The sequence below is a fragment of the Phyllostomus discolor genome, chromosome 12 (genome assembly GCF_004126475.2).
Source record: "Phyllostomus discolor isolate MPI-MPIP mPhyDis1 chromosome 12, mPhyDis1.pri.v3, whole genome shotgun sequence".
NCBI lineage: Eukaryota > Metazoa > Chordata > Mammalia > Chiroptera > Phyllostomidae > Phyllostomus > Phyllostomus discolor.
This window is the reverse complement of record NC_040914.2, coordinates 2,651,208-2,671,553: the sequence shown is the minus strand read 5'-3', so window position 1 is coordinate 2,671,553 and position 20,346 is coordinate 2,651,208. Positions and strand designations below refer to the sequence as shown.

The 20,346-nt window shown below is 38.0% G+C and overlaps 1 protein-coding gene across 1 annotated transcript; it reads left to right on the top strand.

Moving 5' to 3' along the window:
• The first annotated feature begins 8,160 nt into the window (after positions 1–8,160).
• On the top strand, positions 8,161–16,980 carry ZNF181 (zinc finger protein 181). Its single transcript, XM_036012706.1, is given in 15 exon segments — positions 8,161–8,295; positions 8,923–9,072; positions 13,185–13,305; positions 13,580–13,678; positions 14,621–14,694; positions 15,541–15,640; positions 15,643–15,723; positions 15,726–15,940; positions 15,942–16,278; positions 16,281–16,310; positions 16,313–16,417; positions 16,420–16,497; positions 16,500–16,538; positions 16,541–16,639; positions 16,642–16,980. Coding segments are annotated over 14 exon segments (1,491 nt in total). The 5' UTR covers positions 8,161–8,295; positions 8,923–9,063; the 3' UTR covers positions 16,746–16,980.
• Positions 16,981–20,346: the final 3,366 nt, after the last annotated feature.

Genomic DNA, 20,346 nt, shown 5'->3' with positions numbered 1-20,346 from the left:
CATGAAACGATGTTCAATACCACTAACTATCAGAGAGATGCAAATTAAAACCACAGTGAGATACCACTTCACACCAGTCAGAATGGCCATCATAAACAAAGCAACAAACAAGTAAGTGTTGGAGAGGTTGTAGAGAAAAGGGGACCCTGCTGCACTGCTGGTGGGACTGCAGACTGGTACAACCACTATGGAAAGCAGTATGGAACTTCCTCAGAAAACTAAAAATGGATCTGCCTTTTGACCCAGCAATTCCACTACTGGGACTATATCCTAAGAATCCTAAAACACCAGTACAAAAGAACCCTTGCACCCCAATGTTCATAGCAGCACAATTTACAATAGCTAAGTGCTTCCTGGAAGCAGCCTAGGTGCCCATCAGTAAATGAATGGATCAAAAAACTATGGTACATTTACACAATGGAATTCTATGCAACAGAAAGAAAGAAGGAGTTCCTACCCTTTGCAAGAGCATGGATGGAACTGGAAAGCATTATGCTAAGTGAAATAAGCCAGGCAGTGAAAGACAAATACCATATGATCTCACCTTTAACAGGAACCTAAATAACAAAACAAAGAAACAAACAAAATATAGTCAAAGTCACTGAAATAGAGGACAGGTTGACAGTGACCAGAAGGGAGAGAAGAGGGAATTTCAGGGGAAAATGGGAAGGGTTTACAAGAACAAATTTAAAGGACCCATGGACAAAAACTAGGGGGAGGGTGATAATGGGAAGGAAGTGGGGAGGGATGGGTGGGCAGGCTGGAATGGGAGTAAAAGGGAGAAAACTGTACTTGAACAATGATTAAAATAAAATAAAAATAAATAAATAACCAAATACATATGTAACAATGTTTGTACAAGGATATTCTTCACAAAGCAAATGTTTGTCAGGAAGAGACTATGCCTAAATATGTTATTGTTACAATTCCTAACATGAAAAACTGTGGTCATTCTGACGTAGACTCTATGTTGCTAATATTGCAAGACATTCTCAGTGAACTGAGGGAAAAATGACAATACACATAGTAAATCTATATTTATTAATAAATAATACCTTTCAATATATTAGCATGTTAAGTCACTTTCTATAGGTAAATAGAATGAGTTGTCTTTTTCTAAATGTTGCAATAGTGCTTATTAAAATTTTGAAAAGCTGTATTTTCCCTCCATCCACTTATTTTCCTATACTAACGTATGTATTGGAGTTCATCTCCCCTAAGCTATTTTTTAGAGAAATGAAAAATTAACAAGTAGGGAAAACTTGAGCTCTCTACCTGCTAACCCATGACAGCACACTCAGGTGTAAGGTTTAAATAAAGTCTCTTCCTATGGAAGCAAAGAAAGTCTTATTCCAATTCCTCCATGATCAAAGAGAGAGAAACAGAACAAGATGGGCACTCTCCTCTCCATCATAGACCCAAAATATGGCCCTTGACAGCCTTAGTTTCCCTCAGGGACCAAGCAACCTACCTAGAGATGGTTGTACACTATTGGCCAAACAGCTGCGTACCTGACAGTTTCTACAGAGTTTACCTTTAGTCTGGTATTACTTCATATTGGTCACATAAATAGAGATGCCAGAAGTCAGAGGTCCTCAAGGGTAGAAGGAGAGAACACAAAGTTCTTGTTGGAGAATCTGCACAGGTTCTACAATGGGTATTCTGGGGTCGTGTTTGAGCCAGATTGGGAATGGACAGGACTTCAAACTTCTGACAGGGAACAGGGACTAGGTTCTTGAATTTAGAACTTTGTTCTGTAGTGGGCTATGTAGGCTCATTTCAAAGTGATAAATGGAGGATGAGCCTGGAAAAAAAACTGACTTTTCTTTTTTTCCAAGTTCATATCTAAAATATATCCTTGACCAGATAAATTCCAATAGTAAGATCACTTATTGTTCTTTTATTGCCTAAAAGAAAAGCGACAGAAGACAGCTCAGGACTAGTAGAAAGGAGTGGGTTCAATGTGGCATTGTAGTGTTTTTCTCTCTCCTCATTGATCTCTCTTGGCCCTATACTTCTTCTCAATTAACTGGCTTAAGTGTTTAAAATTGACTTACTTATGCCTATGAGTCCCCATTTAACCTGTTCTTGGATTACTCCTCCTTAGTTTCTACTCATTGGAGTTCTTCTATCCTTTCTGTTAATAATGCAACAACAAAGCACACCCATGTTAGGGATTCAGCTTCAAAGCAATGTTCTTTAAGAATTGGCTGGACATAGCTATTGAAGCAAAAGACTAGCCTTCCATTTAAAGTTCTCACCTCTGCTCCTAGTCACATCTAGTGCTTTAATTAATTCATGCCCCAAATATCTGATGGCTCATAATGTATAAGCTTCAAACTTTTCCAAGAAGCTCATGAGGAAAAGCAGAATAAAGAACACCAATGTAAGATTTTCTGGACTGACTGAGCAGGGACTTTATATATTAATTTTAGTTTAAAGGTATTCTAGAGTGGTAGTAATCCCAATTCTTGTATGAAAATAAAATCGTTTAATCTGTAGAAAAGAAAGAAACCCTCATTTAAGGATATTGGGAAGCCCCATAAAATACCTTTCAAGGACAGACTGACACATAAAGATAATCAACCAAAACTTAAAACAAACTGAATGAAGAATTTTTAAAGTTAGATTTACAAAGATTCATTACTTCTTCAGTAATTGGTATTATCAGATGAATACCAATATTATGAATCAGTTGTGTCTACCATGTTACATATATCTTTTCTCCTGGAAAGGGCATTATAAATGGGAGGTGGATCAGAATATATTATCCAGAATGCAATACAAAGACTAAAAGACAGAAATTGTAGAGAAGGGTTTAAGACACATGGAGGATAAAGTGAAAAGACCTACCTTATACCTAACTGGAGTTCACAAGAAGAAAGAATAGGCCAGAGGCAATACATGAAGAGAAGAAAAGTTGCTGAGTACAGGAAGATGGCACTTCACAGATTCAAGTTGATCAACAATCATATCCCAGGTAGGAGAAACTCAAAGAATTTCACACTCAGAAGCATACAAAAAACTGTGATGGTTTCTGAATCCGGTTGAAAGCCCAGGATTCTAAGTGGAAAAAATTCAAATATCCTAGAATTGAACTAGGATATCTACACTCCCTCTTTAAAATCATGTGCTTTTCTATGTAACTTGTATTTTAATATTATAGATGCCATTGTTCTAAAATAACATTGAACAAAAGATGTGTAATTCTCAGAGAAAAATATACTAAAGCCAATAGACTCATGAAAAGATCTCAATCTTAATGATAAAATAAATGCAAATGTAAAGCAAGTGAGTTACAATTTCACACTTAACAGATTGCTAACATTTGGAAGTTTCACAAAATCAAGTGCTGGCACTAATAGTTGGTAATCAAAATAACTGTAATGACAGTTGAATTGTAAACTGGTCTAACTTTGGAAACATTGTGTTTGTATAATAAGGAATAAATGAGAATATAGTCTGCACTGGCAAATCTTGAAATGCACTCTACGACTAGGGAGGAATTGAGTCGATGCCACAGTTTTTAAAAACTGCTGCTGCCCTGGCCAGGTGGCTCAGTTGGTTGGAGCACTGTCCTGTGCTCCAGAAAGTTGTGGGTTCCATCCCAAGTCGGGGGTACCTGGGTTGCAGGTTTGGTTGCTGGTAGATGTTTCTCACATCAATGTCTCTCTCTCTCTCAAATCAGTGAATGTGTCCTCAGGTGAGGATACACAACGAAACTACTGCTCTGAGAGAGAGAGAGAGAGAGAGAGAGAGAGAGAGATAACAGCCCCCAACTTTCCCCTTCTCTTTCTCTAGGCCAGGGGTGTCAAACTCATTTTCACCAGGGCCACATCAGCCTTGTTCTTACCTTCAAAGGGCCAAATGTAATTTTAGGACTGTATACATGTAACTACTCCTTAATTTAAATGAGAGCTCAGCACTGCCGCTGGGTAGAAACAAGGTGCCAGGTGGATAAAACAAGGTGGAGGGGTGGATTTAGCCCAAGGGCCTTGTGTTTGCCACCTGTACTCTAGGCACATATATCCTTGCTTCCTCTCTCCTAAGTCCCAAGGGTCCTTTTTTGCTTCTGTAACTTGCTTCCTGAGCCCAGGCAACACAGTTGGCTCACGTTTTCTACCTCTGTGACTTTGACTTTTTTTTAAGATTTAAAAAAAATTATTTTTAGAGAAAGGGGAAGGAGAAAGAGACAGAGAGAAACATCAATGTGTGGTTGCCCCTAGCACACCCAATACTGGGGACCTGGCCCACAACCCAGGCATGTGCCCTGACTGGGAGTTGAACAAGCAACCCTTTGGTTTGTAGGCCCATGATCAAACTGCTGAGCTACACCACCCAGGGCACCTCTGTGACTTTGAATTTCTAAATAAACTTTCTCTTATAATTATAATTTGAGTTCTTGTCTCTGAATTCTTTTCCAGCAGAACTCAAGAAACAAGGTTGCTGAACCAGGTCCAATTCTGCCTGTTAACTTCTGGTGAGGTTTCATAAGACAGAAAATAACTTGTTGATTCAGAGTATTTATAATTAGATACTGCACAAGAATACTTGAAATGCTCTGAAATGTTACAGATCATATGAGAAATAACCTTAACAAAGATCATCTTAAATTTGACAAGAGTCCTAAACATTCACACAAAATTATCAACCATGAGTTGTGAAGACACAACATGAAATTCTCAAAACTATCAATAACAAGAACTCAATCGGAAAGGAGGAAACAAAACTGTCACTGTTTGCAGATGACATGATAGTGTACATAGAAAATCCTATAGACTCCACCAAAAAACTGCTTGACCTAATAAATGAATTTGGTAAAACAGCGGGATACAAAGTCAATATCCAGAAATCAAAGGCATTTCTGTACACCAACAATGAAACAGCAGAAGCAGAAATCAAGAAAAAAAATCCCATTTGAAATAGCGAAACGAAACATAAAATACCTAGGAATAAACCTAACCAAAGAGGTAAAAGACCTGTATTCAGAAAACTACATAACACTGAGGAGAGAAATCAAGGAGGACACAAACAAATGGAAACATATACCGTGTTCATGGATTGGAAGAATTAATATCATTAAAATGTCCATACTACCAAAAGCAATCTACACATTCAATGCAATACCGATTAAAGTACCAATGGCATATTTCACAGACATAGAACAAACACTTCAACAATTTATATGGAACCATAAACGACCCCGAATAGCTGCTGCAATTTTGAGAAAGAAGAGTAAAGTAGGAGGAATCACAATACCTGACATTAAACTATACTACAAGGCCACTGTAATCAAAACAGCCTGGTACTGGCATAAAAACAGGCACATGGACCAATGGAACAGAACAGAGAGCCCAGAAATAAACCCAAGTCTCTACAGTCAATTAATATTTGACAAAGGAAGCAGCAACATAAAATGGAATAAAAATAGCCCCTTAACAAATGGTGTTGGGAGAACTGGACAGCTACGTGCAAAAAAATGAAACTCGAGCACCAACTTACACCTTATACAAAAATAGATTCAAGGTGGATAAAAGACTTAAATATAAAGCGTGACACCATTAAAGTCCTAGAAGAGAACGTAGGTAGGAAAATCTCAGATATTTCATGCAGAAACTTTTTTACTGACTTGTCTCCTAGACCAAGGGACATAAAGGAAAGAATAAACAAATGGGACCTCATCAAAATTAAAAGCTTTTGCACAGCTAAGGAAAACAGTATCAAAATAAAAAGAGAACCAACTGTATGGGAAAACATATTTGCCAATGATACCTCAGACAAGGGTTTAATCTCCAAAATATATAAAGAACTTACGCGACTCCACTCTAAGAAGACAAGTAACCCAATTAAAAAATGGGCAAAGGACTTGAACAGACAATTCTCCAAGGAGGACATACAGAAAATCCAAAGACACATGAAGCGATGTTCAATATCGCTAGCCATCAGAGAGATGCAGATTAAAACCACAATGAGATACCACTTCACACCAGTCAGAATGGCCATCATAAACAAAGCAACAAACAACGAGTGTTGGAGAGGACGTGGAGAAACGGGGTCCCTAGTGCACTGTTGGTGGGACTGCAGACTGGTACAACCATTATGGAAAGCAGTTTGGAACTTCCTCAGAAAACTAAAAATGGATCTGCCTTTTGACCCAGCAATTCCATTGCTGGGACTCTATCCTAAGAACACTAAAACACCAATACAAAAGAACCTTTGTACCCCGATGTTCATAGCAGCACAATTTACAATAGCTAGGTGCTGGAAGCAACCTAGATGCCCATCAGTAAATGAATGGATCAAAAAACTATGGTACATTTACACAATGGAATTCTATGCAGCAGAAAGAAAGAAGAAGCTCCTACCCTTTGCAACAGCATGGATGGAGCTGGAAAGCATTATGCTAAGTGAAACAAGCCAGGCAGTGAAAGACAAATACCACATGATATCACCTTTAACAGGAATCTAAACAAAACAAAACAAAACAAAAAACTAGCAAAATATAACCAAAGACACTGAAATAGGGGATAGTCTGACAGTGGCCAGAGGGGAGAGAAGAGGGAATTTCAGGGGGGAATGGGTAGGGATTACAGGAACAAATTTGGAGGACACATGGACAAAAACTAAGGGTGGGGGGTAATGGGGGGAAGGGGGGAGGGTTGGGTGGAGGGGCTGGAACGGGAGTAGGGGGCAGAAAACTGTACTTGAACAATGATTGAAATAAAAAAAAAATAAACTTTAAAAAAAAAATAACAAGAACTCAAATTCTGGCCTGCTTTCCTGGAGGAAAAACACCAAATTATCTTTTTATGTTTTTCATATAAAAATCATGTTACAAAATTATTGTCATATGTAAAGATGATTAAAGAAAATATAGTTTAAAAATTCAGGGAAAAGCATTATAAAGATGGAGCTAAATCCTATAGCATATGTTTACATTATCTTAGAGATTCCTTGCACAATCTTTGAAAGACATTATAAGCATCTGCTGCTCAAGGCTCTTAATTTTTTTCCAAAAGTAGTGTTACAATGTGCAAGATTGGGTGCTAATGAAAAGCAAATTTTGAGATCCTGTGTATCAATGCTGCTACTACTTTGTATTTTATCTACCGTCATGTCTGTTCTCCTCCACTTCCTCTCCTTCTCCCCTCCTTCTTTGTAAAAAATGTAACTGTCAAAATAAATAAACAAATAAAAACTACTGCTGCTATAGGCATTTAAATACCAGTTACAAGATACACAAACATGGAAGCACTAATAAATCTTAAGTATATAAATGTTTGACATATACAAGAAAATTCAGTCATACTATTTATAATTTAAAATAAGTTAAATTAAATCACATTTTTTAAAAAGACGGTAAAGGAAACAACCCAAATATACACTAACAGATTACTCTGCCCTATGTACTTTATGTACAGCGACTGTTTGTATAAATTAAGCTAAGCCAAGGACTAACAGGCGATTCTGGGGGCAAAGGTGAGTTACAGAAGGAGCGACTCTTCCCAGGAGTGAGGATCTTCGTCCTCAAAGTGCTCGCTCAATCGAGTCCGATTATTTCTGATTCCTTCCAGGACGGGAAACGCACATCAGAGCGGCAGTCAGTGTCCTGGCAAAAAAACGTGACTATGAATTTCCGGGAAGTGTTGTTAGTCCGCAGACAACTGCTGCTGTGGCAGCCTGGACACAGAGAATTTTGGGAAACATATAGTCCAGGGCAAGTGGGCGCCCAATACACAAGGCCCGTCCCAGCTGGACAGCGTGGCAGCGGGGTTTTGGAAGAAGGCAGCCCTTCTGCTGAATAAGGCCAGTTTTTGCTCGGCACCATCAAATACCGCCCCTGTCCGGGAAGGAGAACTGTGCAACCGGAGTGAGTGACTGAAGACCTTTCGCCGCATAATTTTCTGGGAAGTGTAGTTTTGTGGTTCGGACGCAAGGGTCCTTACAGCCGTAGAGGGTAGCAGAGTTCACCAGAGGCTACGGTGGTTGTTTTCTCCTGACCCCGCCTGAGGGTCTCCGCGAGCGCCTCAGCAGCTAGGGCTCCGGGCTGGGTAGCTCTGAGAAAGTCCCGGCTCTTAAAGGTCGCTAAGTCTGCGCAGCCACGGGGACTGCTGGGAAGTGTGGTCTTGCTGGAGGTAACCGAGCCAGGCGCTGGTAACCAAAGTCCCTGACTAGGGAGCCTGAATTCAGTCGCTGTTCTGTGGGCTCCGCCCTTGATCCACTCCGCGGGACTCCGGGCCAGGGGCGGAAATCTCCGTCCTGGAAGCCGAGGAGATTCTCGGCAGTGCAGTTCCCGTAAGGGGGCGACCATTGTCCACTCACAGCTACCCAGCGCGGATTTGGGCTTGCGTGGGTGCCGGGAGGACGGTGTGCGGGCCTCAGGCTGCCGGCACCGTGCACTGGGCTTGGCCCCGAGACCTTGCTGTGCTCAGGATTTTTCCCTTGGTGTGAACTGAGGCAGGGCCTTAGCATTCTGGCTTCTCTGCCTTGCTCTGTAAAAGGAACGTGAGGGTGGCACTTACCTGATAGAGCTCGCAAAAAGAAAATGGGTGTAGAGTACGAACTGGAAGAAAACGCCATCTACAGTTGTTTTTTATGTTATCCAGTGATGAAGCTGACGCTTTCCAGTTGTGTAACCTTGAACAAATTCCTTCAAAACACCAAGTTTCAGTTTTCTCATCGTTTAAAAAAGAAATCTGGAATAATATGAATGCCCACCATGCACAGAGTAGTGAAGAGTAATTAAGCTCATGTTTAACATTACTGCTGTTGTTTCATGAGTTGTCTCGTGTATATAAATATTGATGTGCATGCAGGTGGTACCTGGCAAATGGTTAGTTACCTCGTGCCAAGGAACACCCTGTTAGCTCAGGGAAAGCCTGGAGCCTTAGAGAATGATTCCCTTTGTGCTTTTTCATGCAGGTATGTCGCAGAGCTGCAAGATAAGCCTGATTTTTCAGGACTGTGTTTTCCTGCTCTTATGATCTGTCTTCTCAGGAAAGTCCCCTCCTATTAGACAAGAGCCTGGAAAGGGGTGTGTTGACTATTGGAAATTGCAAAGCCATGTTCCAGGTAAGTCAGTATGTCTCCATATCTTCCTGAAATATCTTTTTTAAAAAAAATCAGGATTCTTGACTGTTCACTTTCCTTCTCTCAGTTCCCTCCTGACAAAGTGCATTTAGGGACAGGATCTATGATTCCTTTCATTGTAGCAAAGGATGGAGACTGAAGAACTCCCAGGTAGCATGTTCTCTCAGTTTTTTCTCTTTTCTCCCAGTTTTCTGCTAGAGGTCTCCGTAGAATCATGAGCAAAACTTTTAAAAATTACAATTAAAGATTCAAGTTGGGAATTTTAGGTTATTTGCTTTATGGTTGTTAAGGTTGTATCATGTGGTCTCAATTAATGGTATATCATTTTTTTCAGTTATTAAGTCGAGAGATGTTTGGAGTCATCTTGTTCCTCCTTTTCTGTTATAACTCACAATCAGGCACTTCAGTTAGTTCTAAAATATATACAGCACATATAGAGAATCTGATCATTAGTTACCCCATCACTGCCAGCACTGGTGGCACCCTGGTGCAAGCAAACCTGGATTATTGCAGTAGCCTCCTAGCTGGATTCTCTGTTTCTGCCCTCAAGGCTCTTCCATCTCTTCTCAATACAGCTGTCACAGCGATCCTCTTGTTTAAAATGCTGTTATTTCTCAGCTTAAAACTCTTCACTGGCCCTAACTCAGAATAGAAGTTAGAGTTCTGTAGTGACTTAAAAAGCTCTGTACTATTAGATTATTTACCTCTCTGATCTTATCTTTCTTCACCTCCTTGTTCCCTCTGGCTCCAACCACACTGGCTATGGCCTCCAGGCCTTGGAAGTTGCTGTCCTGTTTGGAATATTCTTTCCTCACATATGTACAGTTTGGCATTTTTACCTTCCTTGTATTTTTCCTCAGTGGTTACTTTCTCAGTAAAGCTTGCCTAAACACCTGTTTAAAATTGTGTCACCTTTCAACTACCACTTCCACTCCTCCATCACTGTTCTGTCATTTTCCGTAACACTTACCACTCAGTAGCTGTCACTATATGTTTCATGTATGCATATGCTTATGGTTTGTTTCCTCCCACTGGGAAGTTTTTTTTTTCTATTTGTTGACTATTTTATCTTCAGTGCCCAGAGTGGTACCTGACATAACATAGATGCTTACTAAATAGTTGTTGAGTGAGTGATGAAACAGTGGTGGGCAGAATCATGGGGTGGAAGATGAAGCCTGTATAGGAGAAGGTATGAGTGGCAGATGTGCATATTGGGCAGAGCCTGATTTCTTGGGATATTAGATAATTAGAATTAAAAAAACCTATTCTTTTAAAAGTAAAAGCTAAAGTGAACTGAATGCCAAACTCATCCAGTGATTCATTTCCTAAACACTTATGAAGTACATAAGGAAGAGTCTTACATAGGTTTGGGTGTATACTAACACACAGGGCACATGATCTAGTGCAGTACTATCTAAGAGAATTTCCTACAGTAGTGGAAACAGTTTATATGTGTGCTGTCCAGTATGGTAGCCATCAGTCCCACATGACTCTTGAGTATTTGATCTATGACTGGAGTGACTAAGGAACTGAATTTTTAATTTTATTTTTTATAACCAGATGTGGCTAGTGGCTACTGTATTGAATAGTGCAGGACTGGTAGAAAAATAAGAAAGTATAAAAAATTAAAATATACTAGGACAAATATCCTGAGTTATTCTGGGGACAAAGATAATTGAACATCCCAGGCTGCCCATGCAATTGAAGGGGAAGAAAGAGGAAGCATCCCTGGGAGAAGCAAGGCTGGAACTGGTTTTGGTGGCCCACAGTACCAGGGAGGCAGAGGTGGAAGTGAAGTTATACTGGACTGAGAGGATACCTTGAGCACAGGTGGATAGACCTAAGAGAGTTTTTCAAGGAATTGCAAACATTTTCTAAAGCAGTGGTTCACAGGGGAGATTTTTTCCCCCCTGACTGCACCCATGAGGGACATTTGCTAATATTTAGAAATAGTTTTGGTTGTCATGACTCTGCAGGAGGAGGGGAGTTGCTACTAGCATCTAATGGGTAGAAGCTAGGGATGCTACTAAATATCCTAAAATTCAAAGGGCAGCTCTCTACAACATAAGAATTATCCAGACTAAAACGTAAGTAGTGCCAAGGTTGAAAAATCCTGATCTAAATAAAGAGCAAAGAGTATTAGTTAATGAGATTTATGAGTTTTCTTCTTTAGACTTTTAATACAGTGACATTTATGATGTGTTCAAAACTTAAAATATGAAATAACTTTGCATTGGTGGAATAAAACATAGTGTTTTATGCATTTAACATAGTTAACATAATGTTGGTAAGAGTAAACACAAATGAAAAAAAAGAATTTTCCCTGGTGCCAAAAGGGAAAAAAGACCTTCTCCCTCTTCCTTTTCTTAGAATATTTCCTTGAGAAAAACCTGCTATTCTAAATCCTTTCCTGGTCTCCTTGAGATGCTTGTAAATCTTTTTCAAAGTGAAATAAGACTGCCAATTTTACAAGGCAGTAAAGGCTTCCTTAGGGTCTTGGAGCCATCTCTTTGAAATGATGCACCCTTAACTGCCTGTCTGTGGGAGTTTAGTTAGCCTGGGCTCCTGGCTCCAAAGTCTAACTTTTTACTTGTCATACAGATATGAGAAGTTTTCTTTTTCTTTGGGGTAAAGGCAATTAGCACAGATGACTACCACAATTATGAGGTGAATTTAGGATGAACTGTGTGTCACAAGAGATGCTGTTAAGTTCTCTCACTGGAGGACAAGTTATTTATTTTGAAAGCATGTATGTAATGATTGTATCTATCTGGGTTTTTAAAAAGGTAAGATTTCTTCCCATCCTTAAAGTCTCATTAGTGACTTCATGTGAAGTGCATTACAGTCTGGTTTAATGTTTATTCAATAATAAAGCCTGTGTCTTTCATTTCTACATTGTAGAGATGATTTTCTGCTTGGCAGATATGGTTTTTAATTGTTTCCCCAATACCTGACAAATGTAAATTCCCACTTTAAAATCAAAGACCAGCATCACTAGTGAACATACATGCCAAATATACCAATAAAGTAATAGAATATTGAAGCACTCGTGGAGTGAAAAATTCACCATAACTGAACAATGTCTATTTCACCAGTGACAGATATTAATAGTGCCATTTTAAATGCATGTTTTTACACATATTATAATTTCACTAACCAGTAAGCTATTATTGAACATTTAAACTTTTTTCTAAAGTTTTGCTGTTTTAAATACCACTATGAATGAGTACTGTTTCTAGGAAGAAATCTGTTTCCTTAGAATATTTAACTTGAAATGTGCCCTTTCATTCTTTACCTTTACTTTAAGGTCCTATTTAAGGACTACCAATGTTGTGAAACTATCCATCAGTCTTCTTGCCTAGCAAGTCATAAATTATCATAAATTATTTTAATTACAGATTGGTTTTCAATACAAGGTTTAAGTATATGTCATAAGTGTTTTTGTTTTTTATAAATTAGTTATATATATGTCTAGCTCTAATATTAAAAAATGTATTTTTTAACTCATTGGATTATTATTATTTTAAAAGATTTTATTTGTTTATTTTTAGAGAGAGGGGAAAGGAGGGGGAGAAAGAGGGAGAGAAACAATGTGTGGTTGCCCTCTCTCACACCCCACACTGGGGACCCAGCCTGCAACCCAGGCATGTGCCCCTGACTGGGAATCGAACCAGCGACCCCTTGGTTTGCAGGTCATCACTCAATCCATTGAGCCACACCAGCCAGGGCTGGATAATATTTTTTTTGAACTGTAGTGGGTCATCATTTTTATTTGTATGTAAGCTATAAAAAACACAGCTAAGCCCTGGACTATGTACTGTCAAATGTTGAATGCTGATTCTTAAAAATTTTTATGATTCTATTTCCCTTTGACAAAATTAACTCTCCTGAAGCAAAGCACTTATATTTTCTCTCACCCTTATTGTTCAACAATGCCAAGAACACAATTATCTTATTATTACTTAGATTTCTGATTATTGTTACAATTGCTGATTCTTGTTCCCTTTCTTCTACAGCCAGGATAACTTTACCATTTTTCCAGTGACAAAAGAAGCCTGGGCTATGGCTGAGCCTAAATATGTTTACTATTTTAGGTAACGTTTAGTGATGTGGCCATAGACTTCTCTTATGAAGAGTGGGAATGGCTAGATTCTGCTCAGAGGAGTTTATACAAGGATGTGATGGTCCAGAATTATGAGAACCTGGTCTCTCTAGGTAAGCACATTATAATTTGCTTACCTCCACCTCTACCTCAATAGGAGAGATCTTTTTTTATCTCCCATTCTGAACTGATGGAAATCTTCCTGAGTAGATGGCTGAATTTCTCTTTCATGTTCCCAAGGAAATGTGTAGCTCTGTTGTACCCTGCCTGAAGCTTACCTTCCTATTTCAGCAAACATTCTTCCAACTTTCCTTGGTCTTTTTTGTGATGATGGCATCTCTTCCCTGAGGACCGTATCTCAAACAAGTTCTGTATTTTTCCTGTAAGCAGGCCTTTTCATACCTAAGCCATATGTGATCACTTTATTAGAGGATGGGAAAGAACCTTGCATGGTGCAGAAAAACCTGACAAAAGATATGTTTTCAGGTGAGTCATGGTGAATCAGGCAAAAGAGGTCTTATTGAAGATACTTGTAGAAAGTGGGGAGCATTTTAGGATATTTTAGGGAGACTGTCTTCAGAGATTCCCAAATGTAACAAAATTAAGAAATCCTTAAGGTTTGATTTCAAAATGACCATCCTCCATCCCAAATTATCTTTCTGTATTACTTGTGTCATCTACGAAAAAGTTTTTGCCTTCATAATAATTTATTTTATTTGAAACAAAATAAGGCAAATACTCTCTTAAGTCTACTTAAGGAAAAATATACTGATGGATTTAAGTTAAGAAAAGCTGTCAATTAGATGGAAAATCACTTTTCCACTAAGGCTGAACTTCAAAGATCAAATGCAAAACACAAGTGTTAAAGGAAGTAAGGAATGTGTAAGAAAGTTTCTAAGACCAATATTTTCTAATATCCAATAAAATTATGATTTTATACAGATCCTACAGAGCCATAAAGTATATTTATATTATTTTGTTGTCATTGTAACTGTTTAATGTACTATAAATTCTCCATTGTAAGAATACTAATCTGACAGAAAATTGAGATTAATTGAAGGTTGTAGAGTCAAGGTTGTGAGACAGAATGTGTTCTTTCACATAAATATTGGCATAAAACTTTGAGTTGGATTCTAGAATGGCTTCTGAATTTTCTTTCTGATGGTTTCATTTTTTCCACATACTGCCTGCTCTTATTTAACCTATATCCCTTATTAGACTCTGTTCCTGCCTCTGTGAGCTATCAGTATTCTCTGTGCTCTGCTTTAACTTTTTAAAAGAAATCATTGAATATAGGACAGTGGTCAGAACCATGTGTTTTTGAGCTGGGGGAGGGGTGGGGCTTATTTTTTATCCAATTCTATTTCTACCATAGAAATTTCCCAGAAGTACAGAAAAGTAGTATTTTGCTTTCTTAATATATTTCAGATTGGAAATTAAGATGGGAAAATGAAGAATTATCAATGAAGGAGAATGTTTATGATGATGATTCAACCCAAACGGTAATAATAGAGAAAATTAGAAAACAAAGTCATGAATTTTCAAATTTTAATAAAGGCTGGGAATATATAGAGAAGTTGGAGGGGAAGCATGAAAATCAGGTAGAACATTTCAGATGAGTTACTCTCACCTTTAGAGAACCTCCCACTGGGGAAATTGTTGGGTTGGCCAAAAAGTTCGTTTGGTTTTTTTTTGTAAGGTGGCTTTAGTAGTGTTTAATTGTCTTTAACTGCACTTGAAACAATTGTGTTAGATTGTACTGTGACAGCTGTCATATCAGTGTTGACTTAAAAAAAACTTAACAAAATAGGTGAATTTTTGTGTATCCATTTTAATATTGAAGATGGAAGAAAATATGCAACATTTTTGCATATTATGCTTTATATTTTAAGATTTATAATATGAATTATTTCAATTAATATATTTTAATATTATTTATTAATATTATTTCATAATATTATTATATTATGCTTTTATTATTATGAAATGCAAAAAAAAATGATTTCTGCCATCTATGGAGAAGATGCTGTGACTGATCCAATGTATCAAAAGAGGTTTGTGAATTTTTGTGCTGGAGATTTCTTGCTGGACAGTGCCTCATGGTCAGTAGACCAGTTTGAAATAACAGCAATCAAATCAAGACATTAATTGAGAACAATCAGTGTTATACCATGTTGGATATAGCTGGTATATTCAAAATACCCAAATCAAGAAGTTGTTGGTGAAAATAAAAAATGTGTCTTTTATTTTATGAAAACTAAATGACCTTTTGGGCCACCTAATGTTTACAATATAATATATGTAGAAACCTTTCCATTTAAATTTAAAGTCTATTTTCTGAACTACAGAGAATTTCTGCTGAAGGGAAATCACATGAACATGACATATTTAAGAAGAGCTTACCGAAAAAGTCCATGTATAAAAATGAGAATATCGGTGGTGGAAAGAAACTTTGAATTCTAATTTAAGTGTGGCAGCCTTCAGTCAGAGCAAATCTCTGACCCTTCACCAGACTTATAATAGAGAGAAAGTCTTACATGCAGTGAATGTGGGAAAGCCTTTGGCAAACAATCAATCCTTAATCGCCACTGGAGAATTCATACAGGAGAGAAACCTTATGAATGTCGTGAATGTGGGAAGACTTTTAGCCACGGCTCATCCCTTACTCGACATCAGATAAGCCATACTGGTGAGAAACCTTACAAGTGTATTGAATGTGGGAAGGCCTTTAGCCATGTCTCATCGCTTTACTAACCATCAAAGCACTCACACTGGAGAGAAACCATATGAATGTATGAACTGTGGAAAGTCTTTCAGTCGTGTTTCACATCTCATTGAGCATCTGAGAATTCATACTCAAGAAAAACTCTATGAGTGTCGAATATGTGAGAAGGCCTTCATTCATAGGTCATCTCTTATTCACCATCAGAAAATCCACACTGGAGAGAAACCTTATGAATGCAGTGAATGTGGTAAAGCCTTTTGCTGTAGCTCACACCTTAACCGACATCAAAGAATTCATGCTGTAGAGAAACAGTTTGAATGCAACAAATGTCTGAAAGTCTTTAGTAGCCTCTCATTTCTTATTCACATCAGAGTATTCATACTGAAGAAAAACCTTTGAATGTAAAAAATGCAGGAAATCCTTCAACCAGCCTGAATCACTGAATATGCATATGAGAAATCACACTAGATTGAAACCTTATGAATGCAGTATAGTTGGAAAGCATTTAGTCACAGGTCATCCCTGTTTCAACATCACAGAATTCATACTGGAGAGAAACCCTATGAATGTATTAATTGTGGAAGACCTTCAGTTGTAGTTCAAACCTTACTGTACATCAGAGAATCATACTGGAGAAAAGCCATATAAATGTAATACATGTGGGAAAGCTTTTAGCAAAGGCTCAAATCTTACTGCCCATCAGAGAATACATAATGGGGAAAATTCAATAGTGCCATAAGTGTGGAAAAACCTTTAGGTTATATGAATCACTATATGTGTGAAAAATCATGCAAAAGAGAAATGTATGAATGCAGTATTTGTGTGTAAGACAATTCAGCCACTGATCCTCCCTGATTCAGCATCAGAAATTTATATTGGAGAAAAGTCTTATGAGTGTAATGACTATGGGAAGGTCTTTAGCAATGGAACAAGCCTTATTGTCCAGAGCTCACACTGTAGAGAGACCAAATGAAAGCATAAATGTGAGAAAACCTTTAGCCAGTATTAATCCCTTAATTGACACAAGTGAATTACACTGTACTTAATTATATATGTATATATATATATATATACATATATAACAATATATATTATGTATATTACTTATAATATACATTTATATAAATAAAACAAATTGGGAAAGACATTAGGCATATGAATTTCTTATAAAAGCATACAAACAAAGCTTATGTAAGAAATGTAGCAACTTAGTTCTTAAGTTTAGTTCACTAAGTTCTTATTTTCCTAGACATGGAATGTCTAGAACAACCTGATGTTCTCATGCTAGAACAACTTGAAGGATGTAGGAAATATGCATAAATCTTTGCAATGACCTATTTATAAACACTTTTACAGGAGAGCAAGCAAACAAGCATATTATAAATAAATATGCATTTCTTATAGCAGTAGCTTGCAATTTACTTGTCCTACATAGAAATTCTTTAGTTAATGGGCATATGAAGGCATTTAGTCATCAAATGAATTGAGTAAAATGTACAAAGTTGCAAATTAAAGCTGCAAAGAAGTAAAAAGTGGTCTGAGTAAAATTCTTGGCCTCTAATAAAATCACTTGTATATAATAACTCACGTGACATTGATATTTCTTTCTTTTTTTTTTTCAAGAGTTTATCCATTTACTTTTAGGGAGGGGAAGGGAAGGAGAAAGAGAGGGAGAGAAACATCAATGTGTGGTTGCCTTTCACATGCTCCCTACTGGGGATCTGGCTCACAACCCAGGCATGTGCCCTAGACTGGGAATTGAACCAGCAACCCTTTGGTTTGCAGGCCAGCACTCAATCCACTGAGCCACACTAGCCAGGGCACACTGATAATTCTTGCAAAACTTTCTATTACTTTTCTCTTAAAGAATTAAGATCAGACTTACTATAACCTTTAGTGGGAGACTAGCAAACCTAAAGAAAAACTGCTCACTCTGCTAAGAATGTCATTATTTTGGTAAGGACAATTCATAGTCTATTTCCAGCTGGATTAATTCACACATTTTGATTTTGTACAATTACTGTGAGAATATAACCAAAAAACAACATACTATGAGAGATCAGAATAGGCTTCACTGTGGATGTGCTTTTTCGATTTGAATCCTAAAAAATGAAGACCAAGTATGTAGCTGTGTGCAAGCACACACATACTGGGGGGGGGGGGGTCACTGTAGACAAAATAGATAAGCAAGTTCTGTTATGCTTGCTGCAGTTGGACACTTATGATCCAGTGTCTAGCTTCAAGTTTTATGGTTTCGGGCTATTACTGTTGGCAGCATCACTAGTAATAGCAGTGGTCATTTCTCCCTTTATGAATCCTAGTCATAGGGGTTTACCTTGAAACTAATAGTCCAGAGCTTTCTCCATTACCTCTCCAGCCCATCCACTAACTTTAAAAGCATTGATTTTTCTACAATATATGTCTTGAAATAAGAGTTTTTGTTTTCTACAATGAACGCTGAGAGATAATTGTGGTTTATAAGGAGGATAGCTTCAAATATACTAAGTTTTATATAAGAAATGGAGTAGTCTTACTGGTCCCCGTGGTTTCCTATCTTGTGACTAGAAAGGAACACAGATCAATTATAAAGATTGTGTGAAAACTGTTGGAGGTAAAGGGCAGTTTATATTTCAGGTTATGTTCTCTATCTCAGGTATTTCCATGCCTCCTTGAGCAAAATATTTTTCCCTTTGGCTATGCAGTTCCTTCAGCCTAAAATATTCCCCATATTCCCCTTGTTACCAAGCTTACTTGCTAGAGAGAGTACTGTTCACATTTCAGAGTTCACTTTAGGTGTTACCCCAGACTTCCTCAGGTAATAATGGAAAGAATGAGGGATTTAAAAAAAAGACATATAGAAGACAGTGGCAGACATAAGTTCCTCCTTGCCAGTAATTATTTTAAATATAAATGGATTAAACTAGTGAATCAAAGGTGGGTATTGGTAGAATGGGTTTAATTGTATTTCTTAAATATTTTATTTATTTATTTTTAGACAGGAAGAGCTAGAGAATAAGAGGGAGAGAAATTGGTTCCCTCTTGCATGCCACCAACCAGGAACCTGGTCCACAAGCCAGGCATGTGCCCTGACTAGAAATTGAACTGGTAACCTTTCTGTTTGCAGTATGATGCCCAACCCACTGAGCCATACCAGTCAGGACCGAATGGATTTTTAAAACAAGCCAAAAAAACCGTGATCCACTATATGCCATACATAAGACTCACATTAGAACCAAAAACAATAGGTTTTTGAAAGTGAAAGAGTGGGAAGCTTTTGCATGCAAATAGTAACCAAAAGAGAGCTATGGTGTCTATATTAACATTAGACAAAAACAGGCTTTAAGTCCAAAAAGATTACAAGTGAACCAGAGGTCATTATATATTAATAAAATGCTCAACATAGTAAAAAGATAGGTTATAAACATTTACACATCTAATAACATACCAATCAAAACACTTGAAGCAAAAATGAACAGAATTGAAGAGTGGAATAGACAGTTCTACATTAACTGGGTGACTTCAATACCCCATCTTCAATAATGGATAGCTCAACCACATGATAGAAAAAGAAATGGAGGACTTAACTCAATAAACCAACAACACTTAACAGACAAGTAACACTACCCCAGAACTGCAGAATACACATTCTTCTCACGTGCACATGGGACATTCTCCAGAATAGACCATATATTAGGCTACAAAACAAGTATTAATAGATTTAAAAAGCTGTCATACTAAGTAACTTCCTTGACAACAACAAGATGAAGTTGGATGATAAGAAAGGGAAAGCTGGAAAATTCATAAATATGTGGAAATTAAATTGCACTCTTTTTAAAAAAGATTTATTTCTAGAGAGAGGGGAAGGGAGGGAGAAAGAGGGAGAGAAAAATCAATGTGTGGTTGCCTCCTGTGTGACCCTGTCTGGTGATCTGGCCTGCAATCCAGGCATGTGCCCCAGCTAGGAACCAAGCCAGTGACTGACAGACCTAGGCAGGCCTAGGAGGAATGGAAAATCACCAGGCAGGAAACAGCACCAGTGGGAAACTGCCTGCCTGAGAGACAGCCTGCTAACCCCACCCAGGACAAACAGACACTCAGCTAAGATTGTTGCATTCTGTTATATCCTGTCGAGCATAACAGGATGCAGCTTTAACCCAAGGCTGACGAGATGTATCAGGAACAGTCAGCAGAAACAGCAACCAGCAACCAGCTCTAGCCAATCAGACTCTGACACCCAACCAGTTATCCTTCGTGGGTTTTTGCACTTAAAAGCCTGCCCTAAGAATAACTGAGCAAGTTTTAACTCCCTTGGTTGGCTCCCCAACCTCCCTTGGTTTGTTCCACTTCCCCTCATTTTCCCTGCTAATAACCCTGCTCCTTAGCTCGCTGTGTCTGTCTGTCTAGTTTCTTGAATGACTTTGACCTAACA